This window comes from Archocentrus centrarchus, chromosome 11, assembly GCF_007364275.1.
Source record: "Archocentrus centrarchus isolate MPI-CPG fArcCen1 chromosome 11, fArcCen1, whole genome shotgun sequence".
Classification (NCBI taxonomy): domain Eukaryota; kingdom Metazoa; phylum Chordata; class Actinopteri; order Cichliformes; family Cichlidae; genus Archocentrus; species Archocentrus centrarchus.
The window spans coordinates 20,174,752-20,188,016 of NC_044356.1; the positions used below are offsets into that span (position 1 = coordinate 20,174,752).

Genomic DNA, 13,265 nt, shown 5'->3' on the forward strand with positions numbered 1-13,265 from the left:
AACAAGTCAGACAGGAATAGCCTCAGTTCCCCACAGGACTGGAGAGAAAGGCAGGATGCATCCACACCTGTCAAAGAGGAAGGAGCTCTCAACAGCAAGAACAGCAACGGATTTGGCGTTAAATCTTTGGAGCAGCACATGGCCGGTCTCAACCTCCTTGAGAGCAAATAATCCCACAAATCATCTCTTCCTTTGTCCACTCTTCCTGATGAAGCAGCGCATAGCCGACCTCACCTCTCTGGAGAACACTACCACCCCCCTACCCCCGCCATCCTTCATGCACCCACCACAGAGTGGGCTAGTGTCGTCTGGTGAAGATGGTTGCTTTGGCTCAACCAGAGTTTGCATTTGCATTCTGGATGATGTTTGCACAAAAAAAAAGCAGGTCTAAACTTTCTTTCCCACTGGGGTAAATCCAGGGTAGCATTTCACCTGAAGCACCAGTTCCACCCCAGTCCACAAGATGGCGCTATTACTGTACAAAAAAAAAATACTATGCTCTAAGTTTTCAAAGAAAGTGAAGCCTGGCGCAAACCTGGATTTATTTTTTTTTAAATCGCTTTTCACTTCTCTTGCATCTGAATTAATAAACTAATTAAAAATCAGGAGAGAACTCCACTTGATGCTCAGCTCAGCCATACATCTATCTTCACTATGTGCCTCTGTGTGACAAGCCTATGTGTTTTGTGGCGTTCTGTAATTGTGTTGCACAAGTTGCGTGGAAAAAAAAAAAAAAAAAAAAAGTAAAATTAAAATCCACCATGCATGATGCCATCATCACCACACCCTCGTGTTTGAGTCTACCGTGATCACGGGCTTGTAATGTGACACTTCATGTAATGTTAGCCATAGCAGTACACCATGATCACTTGCATCATATTTAGCAACTCATTTGCAGAAGATTTTACAAGCTGACCACGCCATATAACACACAATTGATGTCTAATTGCCATTACTGTAGGACATTCCCCATGTGCCATGCTAGTAGGAAAATGCAAAAAAAAAAATTAAATGCCAAATATGATTGTTCTCTTACTGTTATAAAGTGTGAAACCTAGTCCTCCAGTGTTCATGGGGACATTTTTATTCTAACGCTGGTTTCTCGAGTTGATCAGGACCTCAGTTTATTCTGTCCTGAGAATCATAAAAATCAGTCTACATGGCATACTTTTTTTTTTTTTTAATTCCTCACAAAGAGATGAAACATGAGTTTAAATGGGCACAGGTATCAAATGGAACTTTGAAGTGTATTTGTGATGAAGACTATCATTGTGAAGCTGCTTAACAGACCATTATGTATTAAATGGTATATATTATATGGTACTTGAAGCATATGTATCCCGAGATAATCAATTTGATACTAGGAGAGGGAGTTATGACTGAAATGTATAACCATACCGTAAGCTTTAGAGAATCACTGTAAAGTGTGAGAGCAGCTAAGAATGCTGGGTAATGTAGTGTTGCTAGAGATGTTAAGAAATCATATCTAGTTTTGGACCACCTATTCTTTTGACGATTCAAAGGTTAATAAAAGTGGCAAAAAATAAACAATATTTTTCTTAAATTATTGTTTGTTTTTCTTTATATTCCACAAAAAATATTTTATACAGAAGATTATTTGCAGTATATAACAAGAAAATGCAAGCCGTTACTCATGCTTTCCACTAGTTCCTTATTTATCAACTTGACCAACCACAGATAAATCACTTGAAATTTGACTGCTTTCTGGACCCTTAAACAAAATGTTAAACGCTAAAGATAAACTATGTAGAATAACTTAGAGGCACAATGCTTGCGTTATAAACAAAATACTTTCAGTCATCTGCTAACTGTGTGTGAGGGAAAGCAGCTCTCTCAGTGTGGACTTGAATAAGGGAGGAGTGTGGGGCACTGTCAAGAGGGCTGGGACTGGGCAGAGCTTCGTCTGGAGACGACGTTCTCGAACTCTTCTCTGCTTAGAAGATTTTCTGTAATGCTCTTACTCTCTTCAAACTTTGGCAGGATGACCGCGATGTATCCTTCAGTGGACGGCTGTAGAGATTTGACAGATCAGTAATAGCATGCAGATGGGCACATATTAAAGATGATACTGTATGTAGTGTAAAAATATATGATTTACCTTTTCCAGCAAGAGATTAGGAGTTTCTAAAATGTTCTCATTGACTTCCAGAAGACGGCCCCGGATGCAGCTAAAACAATGAGTGATGATGATGTATAAGCAGGTGGAAGACAAATGTATACTTTTAAGAACAAAACCGGGGTCTTACCTGTAGATTGTGTACTCTGTTTCATCCGTGCATGTTATCCTGCACAAAGGTGCAAAATCAGTAAGGAACTGCCCCCCCTGTGGTACAGGCCGACAGAGTAAGGACAAAAACATTATTTACTGAGCATGGGTGAAACTTAAATTACAATATAAGGATAAATGCATGCGCACGCGGACAAAAATCATCCAGTGCTTTAACTTACCCGCTTAGACTTCCCGGACACTTTATTATTCAGCCGACTGCAGCCATTACTGATCTGGTAATTGATGCTTTTGATTGCGTGCCCGTTCTGTAGGATTGGGTGGGTCTCAGCTAAAGTGATGACACATATTCTGCCAAAAAAAAAAAAAACTTTCAAGAATCTAACAAGCTCCTTTTAAAATCTGTATTACTCTAAAAGTACCAGTATCAGTGATGTACTGATGTGGGCGTGATATAAGTCACACATACAGAGTAGGGAGTCAATAGTGTATTATTAGGGTAATTTGAGGTAATGTCAGAGACTCAATTTTTCATGTACAGGGAGTCCCAAAAAAACTGACATTTCGTAGTCTCATAACAGCCAATTCTCAAAGCATATTTAACTTTGTTTGCCTAGGACATGTAGCTGCTCAGATATTGACATCTCAAATGATGTCAATATTTTTGAGACACCCTGAATCATTAATATGATTAATGATTCAGGGTGTCAATATTTTTGAGACACCCTGAATCATTAATCATATTAATGGAGGGATCAGGAATATACAACAAACTAAATTCACTGAGAAAACCCTCCACACAGTAATGACCACGTCCAGCTCAGCCTCCTGTCCTTTATGTTAGCGTCACCATGTCCAAACCATACATCATAGCAGGTCGTGTTACCATCTTGAAATCTTTCCCTCTCATTCACACATTAGTCTGTCTTGCTTCTACTGATTTTCATTCCTCTTCTCTCCAGAGCATGCCTCCACCTCTCTAGGCCCTCTTCTGCCTGGTCCCCACTCCCTGCCTGACCTCATATGTCAACCTGTCCATCACCATTGCAAACAAGAAAGGCACCCCACCATATACTTTCTCTAGATCCACAAAAACAGTGTAGCTCCTTCTAACCTTCTCTATACTTCTCCATCAACACTCTCAAAGCAAACATCACATCTGTAGTGCTCTTTCTTTCCATGAAGCCATACTGCTGCTCTTCTTAACCTAGCTTCAACAACTCTTTCCCATAGCTTCATGGTATGGCTCATCAGCTTCCTCTCTCTGTAGTAACTACAGCTCTGCACAGCAGTCTTTTTCTTGAAAATCAGCATCAGTACACTTCTCCATTCCGCAGGCATCCTCTCACTCTCCCAAGATTGTTTTAAACAGTCTGTTCAAAAAAGTCCATTGCCCTCTCTCCTAGACATCTGCACACCTCCACAGGTATGTCATCTGAACCATCCGCCTTTCCACTCTTCATCATCTTCATAGCTGCCCCCATCAGCGTATACTTAATGATCGTAATTTATCACCACTTTGTGGGAAATTTCTTTTTCTCAGCAACCTCCTGTTACCTGTTTGAATGCTGTAAGATGCAATGGTCCTCACGTGGCTTTCCCTTCATGTCTAAAAACAAACGACAATAATCGTTTATTCTTACTAAAACAAATATTTATCTCTCCCCAAATACTCAAGTTGCGCTAACGTTAGCACACTTAGCTTAGCCACTTAATATGAGACATATTTCAGTTTATTTACCGGCTCTGTACCAGCGTGTGTAATATCGGTCGATAACAGAAGGCGCATTTACTTTTGTATCTTCCTGCTCTACGCTCTCCATGTAAACTAAACTAAACTCCAATTACTGGATAAACAATTTTAAAAACACTAACTTAAGGTATTAGCTTGGCTACAACTTAGCTTGACGGACAGTAAATGGTGGGGGACCGTGCAGTCCGACCTTAGAATATATCCGAAAAGTCCAAAAGCAACGAGTTCCGGTTGTTCATTCCCAGTCTTCGCAGTTCGCAATGAATCTTCACTGACTTCAATGAAAACTCAATGTATTGAATATGTTCATCAGGCGAGCCTGGTAGCTAACTAGAGCTGTTATTATTTGCATAACTTCCTCGCCATTCAGAAATCACAAGAAAAAACAAAAAGTTAAAATATGTGGGGAAGTTTTTTAACAGCAAAGATTGTGGCTGAAGTAGAAAAAGCCTTTTTAAAAAAACATCTGGGGCAAAATCACTTTTTTTTTTGTTAATAAGATTTGATTGTTATTTATACACATAAAGATTTTTTATCCCAGCAATCATGGAAATTTATGTTAATGGATAATGATTCCAAATAACAGCCCAGATAACTGCTCTGAGAAGTCAGCATGATGGCTGCTGAAGTGAGTCAAAATACACAGAAATAAAACATATATGAAAATGTAATACTGTTGTACATTTGCTATACATTTTTATACATTGAGGCTGTTCTCGGTCACATTTGACCCATATTTTCTCAGATGAGTTTAGATCCACCACTGTGGGTCAAATCAAGGAAAATATTGGTTTTAAGGAGTCTTGAAAAGGTCAAAATTGTGCAGGCATAGAATATAAACAGTATGTAAGGGTTTACTTTGCTTCACTCTTTTTATTCCCCTCATTGTCATCCACGCTCCATCTGTGGGGCCTGCCCTGCAGTTTGAGAGCCACTGTTGTAGAAGGACTGTAGACTTCGCCTGAGCATGAATTCCCTGGTACTGAATTTTCTTGGATGCTGTGTTAGAACAGCAGCAGTAATAATGTTAAAAACTTTATTTCTATACTGACTTTTAAAACCTGAGTTACTGTTTTAAAAATGCACCTTTAAAATGAACTGCTAGCGAGAGCACAAGCCTCCATTAAGGCTAACCGGCTGAATGTCAAAAACATTTTTAAATTGCAAAACCAGAAGGAAGCCGACCTTATTTTTAAATGTTGAGCCCATCGCAGATGAATTCTTCATGCTCATTCTGCTGTAAAGTGAGGTTTAACTGCATGAAACGCTGCCCTAATGAATTTTCACATTGTCCACTAGATGTCAGGCAACTGCAAATAAACAGAGAAGAGTACTGTTAATGTAACTACACATCAGAAATCATTCAAACACAACCATAGCTATGAAGGGATATATTAATTTAATTTTATTTCCAAGGAAATATTTTAATAGTTAATCAGCATGAATTGGTTCCTACAAAAACCAGCACCAGGAGGCTCTCCTGCCACCTCACAGAGTCAAATTTGGCCCATTTGTTTAATTTCCATACTCTGAGCTGCATGTGATTTTTCTTTTCATGTAGCTCTAATGATTCTCACAGATGGCACGTTGACGTATAAGTATGTTGAGTCTGTATCCTCATTATGCAATCAAGAGGTCTGGGAGAAAATAGATGGAGGAATGAAGGAATGCCCCCCCCCCCCCCCCCCCCCCCCCCCCCTCTAGACCTGATAAATAGCTTCTCTCATCCACATGCCGGACATATCTGGCGTGAAATGTTACTCGTGCACTGTGGACACTGCTGAGGGAGCAGTTTTGGGGCAGCGGTATCAGCACAGGGCAGATTAAGTAATGATGACTTTCTTTCTTGAGAGAAAGAAAGTGAGACTTGGTTGGCATTTGGTTTCACAACGTGAGTTTTCCATTTTATCTGCTCACCACTCCTCCCGAGACTTGGAAAGTTTTGCTGTCAAGATCCATTCTAATGAGTGTTTCCATTACTCTTTCGTCTGTGGTATGCTGCAGTCTGCAAGTAATTTGCAATGAAAAGGCAAAACTATTGTAGAAAAAGTGGATACAGAGCCAGTAAAAATATAGTCATGCCCAATAAATGTATCCATACTTAATATGAATTAATGGTTCTGCATATGATCTCTGCATTTGTCACTCAGTGTGGTCTGTGAAAGCAAAAAAAAAAAAAAGTGTGAATATTTCTCACTTCATATTGTTGTACCATAAGGAAAGGGGTCTGTATGAGCTCACTGAATGTTTGCATGTGGTGCGTGTCTGCATGTGTTTATCAGTCTGCCCTTTCCTCATATCTATTTGTCAGTCTGTGTACTTTTCCAGCCCATTGAACACCGATTATTGCAATGAAACATTGCTTCCTTTTCCACTCTCAAAGACTTGACTTTGAGGTTCACTCGCAGGCTGTTAGACATGCATCTCAAGGGCCTACAGCTGCACAGGCTTCTGTGTGGGATGCACAAATAGGTCCACGTCAGCTACTGCTGGAGCAAGCAGCCATTCTTCTCTGGCCGGGTGTTTGTCTGTTTGGCTCCAGCAGTCTTTCCCTGGATGGTTCTCTTTGCCAGAGGACAGCCTGATAAGGGAAGACAAGAGCTCAGACCAAGAAGGGGTGATGCCTGCGTGGCTTATCCAATTTCTGGCTTCTTCTGGAGTTACCTAAAAAGAATTATTATAGGGGAGGGGATTGAAGTGGTTCATGCAGACAAGGTATCATCAAGACATCCAGCAGTTCATTATTAGGGAGAGACATTTTATGAAATCCAGGTTTGATCTTTGTTTATCATCATTCAAGAAATCTCCAGGAGAACAGAAGGTATGCTGCTTTTAGAAATACTGCCTGTCTTTTTTTTTTCTTTTTTCTTTTCCTGTAAAGCACCATGGTGTATCTGCATCTGCCATCAAACAGACTGAGCCATATGCTGCCAAAATGCACCTTTAAGTCATGATTATGTGTAAAACCTAAATGGAAAAACAAATGAGTGAAAACAAACATGTAAATTTAATGTTTTAAATGTCAGATATAACTTTAGTCAGTGCACATTTAACCCTCCCATGCAAGGAATCATCAACAATAATAACAGCGTCACAACTGAAGGAATACTTTCCACAGCTGATATAGATGCACATGCACAGTTAATTTGCTGAAATGCAACACCATAAATACCCCAGATCTCCTGAATCTGGAGATCTTTTATATATATATATATATATATATATATATATATATATATATATATATATATATATATATATATATATATATATATATATATATATAAAGGTTCCATCTGCAGAGGGGGGAGGGGTTTGATCACTTTGATAAACTTGCACCATCTCAAATTATTCTGACTGGAACTATCTGGTGGTAATCAGCAGGCAAAGGTGCAAACAAGCACATCAGAGCTTCTTTGTTGTTTCTGGACTGTCTCCAAAGACAGCCACAGGCACCAAAAAGTCTGTGTGTGTGTGTGTGTGTGTGTGTGTGTATGTCCACGTGTAAGTCAACTGATCAGACTCTTTAGGAGGAACATTTTTCACCAGACAGCTGTTTTACATCAAGCAGTGCACCCTTCCTTCACTAATAGTAAATTTATCAGGAAGCAATCACATTCTTGCTGTGGCAGCAAGGAAGACGTCTTTGTGTTTTGTTCTGTTAATGGGTTTTCATTACTAAAAAAAAAAGCGTGAAGCGCATTTAGTGCTGAAGCAAACAAAGTGTGAAGGAGCAGTTCAGCATTTGCTATAGGTGGAGTCAGAAGCTGCTGCCTGCCCCTGCATATGCACCAGGGTGATATGAGATATTTGCGTAACTTTTCATCATCACATGCGCTGCCCAAAATGTCTTTGACGGTGCAATAGTTTGCATGAGGAACACAGTAATATTCAGAAAGCATGACCACTGCCAGGAACTTTCACACCTGCACTGTATTAGAACTCTAAATGCAGAGACCAGTATTTAAATATTTTAATGTGAGTTTTCAAAAGAACCAGATTAGGTGTTCCTGGTGGTGGCTGTATATTCAGGATCTCTCCAGAGCCATTCATGTTGTTTTTAAAGTTGGCATTTGCAAAACCCAAGAACGTCACAGAGCGGTGATGTCATTTCAGGGTGACCACTGAAGTGGAAAACAAGAAGAAGTGCTGCTTATTTGGTTTATTGACTGTCATCTTGTACTAAAGGTGAACTATAATTTATAAAATGGTCTTTTGTGTCTTTCAAATGTCCAGTATAAATGGCCATACAAGCAGATTAATATTCCAGCAGTTATTTTCACATTTCTCCCTCTCATCAACTCCATATTTTTTCAAGCATTCATGTCAAGCCCAGAGTCTGACCTGATGCCCATCCATCTTAACTGCCCTCATTTTTTCCCCCTTCATTTCAGGGACTATGAAGTTTGTCAGACTCAGTCCTGATGCTAATATGCTCACAACTGTTGTCCTGCTTTTAATCCCAAAGACAAATATGCTTCAACGGGAGCTGAAGGCAATGGAAAGGATGCCATAAACCCCTGATGCACATTCAAACGATTTTTCACAGTTAGCGAGAGATTACATTTTTGAATTCTTAGCACATGCTTTCACCTGCCAAAGCAGTAAAATTTAACAAGATTTTTTTAATGGCATGCTGAAGGGGATGTATACTTATATATTAAGTCACCAACTGGGCTTACTTGGGTTTACCGACAACTGAATTTCCAATTAGAAAGTGGCTGTGGAAAGCTTGTGTTAATTATTTAGAAGCCACGTGGCAAACAGCTGCCTGAAAATCTCTTCACAGAAAGTGAGCCCCCCCCCCAAGAGGATCCATCCACGTCTTGTGTTTGCCTGTAACGCAGCAGGCAGGATGCTCTGAGCTGACTGACAGCAGAGCCAGGTTACTCATTTTTATCCAAATACCTGTCCTTCAACTACTTCCAGAAAATAATTTATGCCTCAGGCTGACTGATCCAAATGGTTGTTGTTCTTCATATTTCCCCTCTTAGGATTTGCCCATTCAAATAGGCTTTGCAGATTTCTCAACATTTTATTTGCCAAGTAAAATGTGCCTATGTTGTTCAGCTTCTCTATGGTGGTAGTTGGCTGTGAATGAAAAAAAAACTAGTCACACCTAATAACTGTGAACAAAGCCACTCAAGTCTAGACAATACGGTTTTATAGGATAAGTTATTTTTTCCTAATAAATTAAATCATGTTACAAAGCACTCTCGTCCAGAATTGCCAAAGAATGTGCACAGCGCAGCCATGCCACTGTTAATAGCCCCAGTCACCTGTTCACCTTGCCTATTTTTCCACTGCCTTTTTTTAAACATTTGGAAAAAAATCTCTGTAATCACAATCCACATCACCCCCTCACTCTTTACAATTTATGTGAAAAGACTGAAGCAATGGAAGCAGACAGAGATTCCTAGCAGAGCACATAAGACCTCCCCATTCCCTGGCAAAGAAGCAGACCTTTTGAGTTTTTTTCAGTGACTCTTCGGTTCTTGTTTGTTTTCTTCTGGCTCTCTGGACAGCCTTGGATTTGGTTGTGTGTATTGGCTGAGGCCCCTGGTTCAACATTAAAGGCCATGTTCTCATGTGCTGTTTCTGAGAAGAACATTCAGTGATGTTGACAGTACCCTTTGGAAGAGGGTTTTCACTGGACTGGGGAAAACTGTCAAAAGCATTTACACTTGATTAGTGCAATTACAGAACCACTGTGCAGTTTAACTGGTTCTTAGTAAAAATCTCATTATTATCTTTCAATGTGCAGCTGCCCTGTTTGTGTTCATTGTGAGCCTAAAACAAGATCTGGGGGTGTTCTAATAGCCAGTGTAGAAATTTTTTAGTTTGGTTCAGTTTGGCCATTGATCACATTTGCCACAAGAGTCCACAGACAGATTTTTAAAGTAATATTGCAAATGTGTCTGTGACATATTACCAAGAGGTCAAGGGTCATGGCAAAGCAGAACAGTATAGCCCAGTCATATGCATACAGCATGCAAAAATATATACTTTGCAATGGCAGCTCAAAAGAAAATGTGCAATTTGTATGGTTTAATTCTGTGTACGTCTGCAGGAAGTGGTCAGAGTTAAAGTTAGAGCGGGAAGCCAATTTTCACACTGCTCACAGTGTGAGGTTTTCAGACAGGAAATGAATACGCTAATTCTATCTGCACCATGATCATCCCCGGCATTAAGAAAGGTGACGTGAATAACAATGAACATCTTGCTGCAATGCGATGAGTGCTGGGTGAACAAAAAACAAAACAAGAAAAAAAAAAAAACTGCTGAGGAATGATTCAAGGAAGCAGAGAAATGTTCCAAAACATTAACCCAGCATTCAAATTGTGGGGGGAAAAAAAAGCTAGAATCCACAAAGAGTCCAAGTCGGAGCTGCTCTGATGGTACGATGGGGGCCTAAAGAGGTTTTAATCTTCTGCCTGATAACAAAATTCCTGAAAAATAAAAATAAAACTAACATAAAAGCATAATTTATTGTAAGTTGGTTACCAGAACCATTTCTAAGACATTACTTTAAGAATAAGCCATAGTCAAAGCAATAGCAATTTTAATTAAAACAGCACATTTTTCCTTTTAAGCAAAGGAAACATTTATCTAGATTTTTAGGAGCTCATCAGCAAGTACTCAGTCCTGCACGTTTTTTTACAGCTAGGCCTTAGGGTAGAGGAGACGATGTGATGAGATCACAAGAACCCGATTAACAGAAAACAGGCGTTAGGATAAGGAACCCACGATTCTCTTCATTTCCTTCACTTATCCCACTTTTTGTTCTGTGCCTTGATCTCATTTCTAGAGGCCGAGATACGAGCAGGCTTCAGCTTGTCTTCCTATTTTTGTTTTCAGTCAGGAAGAAAAAAAATCAGGGGGCCAGAGTGCATTGTTGGAGTGTTTTTCTTGGTGCGTTCATCCACTGTAACATCAAACAAAAATCAAATTGAGTGCAGGGGACTCAACTTTGAATCCCTTTTTGTTCATCATAAAGTCATTGAACCCTGGGGTTTCTTGTAAGACAGCATGTGCTGTGTGAGGATCTGGTTTTGTTAAATTTGAGCTTCTTCTGCTCTTTGCCTCACTGAGGGCTTTTGTTTTCACCATGTACACGCAAAAGTGTGATGATTGGCAGGGTGAACGAGTATTATCTTGCTTATTTGCATTAGTATTACAGTAAATGTTACATAATTTCAGGGAAGGGCTGTTTTTTTTATTGTTTTTTTCTTTTAGGGATCGTCACTGATATGAATACGGTGAATATGGATGAATGGAGTGACCAGAGGGAGAGTTTGTTTTGAATTTAAGTGGCCTTTGATGGACCACGATTCCCGTGGCTCTGCCTTCATTCTGATTCAAAGATGAACTCTTCACCCTTTTTCCTTCAACTGAGTTTGTTCAGCGTTAAGCAGACAATGGATCTGTGGGCACCGATTAACAGCAAAATCACTCTGCACACAATCTTCCTATGGTTTAGCCTCCAGTCTGTTCTAGACTGGTTACATATGGTCTGCAGAGGGGGCCTTATGTGAGAAGTGACTAATGCTGACTGGACAGCAGCCTCTGCATGGTGCAGCAGTAGGCTACCAGACGTGTGTGTCTGCATCACTGATTGTTCCATTCAACATACACACACACACACACACACACACACACCGTGTAACCCCACTTGCAGATATTTTACGAGACTTTAAAACAAGCCAACACAACTATTTGATCCTGCTCTTTGACAGAGAAGAAAGTGCTGAGGTTGTCTGTACTGATTACACACAGTTGGCTCATAAATTTCCCAAAACAAATAAATAAAATTGGTAAGGTCACCAAGGTTGTGGCACATGTTCTGGAACGTAAACCAGTTTCCTGAAACTATTCTTAGACAACATACATTCTCTGTAAACTCTCCCAGGAACATTTCATTTTTATCCCAACATTTTTCTCATGTTTTCTCTACATCAAGTTTTCTTTTGAATATTTCAGAATGCAAAAGAGGAAGGACAGTCCAATATTTTGAACATGGAAAGGAATTCTTTATTTTTTTTTATTTTTTTTTTATAAAGCCTGTCATGTCTGGCAGTGTTTGCAAGCAGAATTGTGATCTGAATGCACTGTTGTGCCAAACATTTATTCTTGCAAGAAAAGCTCTATAGAGTCTCTATAAGCTTTTCTTGTTAATGTTTGTGTTTTTGTTTTGTTTGTTTGTGTGTTTTATTTTATTTATTTATTTGTGTACACAACAAAATGAAGCATGATTGTATAAGAACAACAATTTTGTTATGCTGTGATTGCATTAGTGTCTGTGTCATGGAGTGCACTTACCAACGAGGGCAGAAAGCCGCCGCTCCGCCCACAAGGAGCCAGAGGCAGGCAGAGAAGGACCCAGGAAATCCGAGCCATCCGCAGCCCATCAAGAGCCACGAAAACCCGTGGCCGCACATTCCAGCGACAACCGCATACCCACCCCAGCAGAGGGGAGAGGGAGGTCCCAGATGGAGCCCCCCCAGTCGAGGGGCAAGTGCCCCAGGGAATTCGAGGCATCAGGAAACCGGCCCCCACAGAGGCCAGCCCCCCATGCAGGCCGGCGGCAGGGCCCCAGGGCCTAGGTGCCCAAGAACCGCCCGACATACCGCACCCCGGGGGAGGTGCAGGAAACCTGGGTGTGGGATGGCCCACCCCACCCCCCCACCCCACCCAAATTATAAATGTTGAAATGTATGGCTTCATGTTTGTGAATGCATGAAGTGTATAAGATGCAGTTAAAATTGAGGGGACAGCTGTGCCTCAAGCATCCATCGGTGCTCAACCACACCATCCCCTCAAAGCCCTTAATGTCTAAAGTGCCATTAAAATTGGGGGGCTGACAGTAGACTGGACCAGAGTGGGGCCATCTCAGTAGCCCCCTCTCATCATCCCCATGCCTGCCCCCCAAGGTCCTATGTGTATCAGAGTGTATTGTCACTTGTAATGTCTGTAATGCAATTAAAATGGAGAGGCAAGTGTGGCTCCACACGTGGCCTCTCCACACGACATGAAGTGTGTATATGTGTGTGTGTGTGTGTGTGTGTGTGTGTGAGGGAGAGGGGGGGGCTTATGACCAGGAAACCTGGAGTAAGAGAGCCAGCTGTCCGCTGGCTCAGTAGGCACCCCGATTCCCCACACCCCAGCACAGGGCAGGCGCAGGTGGACCCGGGGCCCCGGTGACAGCACCATGGAGCACCGCAGCGCCCCAGATCGGCACCACAGCCCCCGCCACAGAGGGCAGCA

General features: G+C 41.0%; 2 protein-coding genes across 3 annotated transcripts in view; one reads left to right on the top strand and one right to left on the bottom strand.

Moving 5' to 3' along the window:
• Positions 1 to 743, top strand: part of ctnnal1 (catenin (cadherin-associated protein), alpha-like 1) — a 55,448-nt gene extending 54,705 nt beyond the window's left edge. For both annotated transcript variants that reach the window (XM_030741402.1, XM_030741403.1), the window contains one exon: positions 1 to 743. In XM_030741402.1, coding sequence (XP_030597262.1) covers positions 1 to 171 — 171 coding nt within the window. In that variant the 3' untranslated portion in view covers positions 172 to 743.
• Positions 744 to 1,567: 824 nt separating this feature from the next.
• On the bottom strand, positions 1,568 to 4,190 carry abitram (actin binding transcription modulator). Its single transcript, XM_030741404.1, has 6 exons — positions 3,990 to 4,190; positions 3,806 to 3,857; positions 2,470 to 2,599; positions 2,268 to 2,344; positions 2,120 to 2,189; positions 1,568 to 2,031 (listed from the first exon to the last, which is right to left on the bottom strand). The coding sequence occupies exons 1-6, from the start codon at positions 4,069 to 4,071 to the stop codon at positions 1,894 to 1,896; spliced, it is 549 nt and encodes a 182-aa protein (XP_030597264.1). The 5' UTR covers positions 4,072 to 4,190; the 3' UTR covers positions 1,568 to 1,893.
• Positions 4,191 to 13,265: the final 9,075 nt, after the last annotated feature.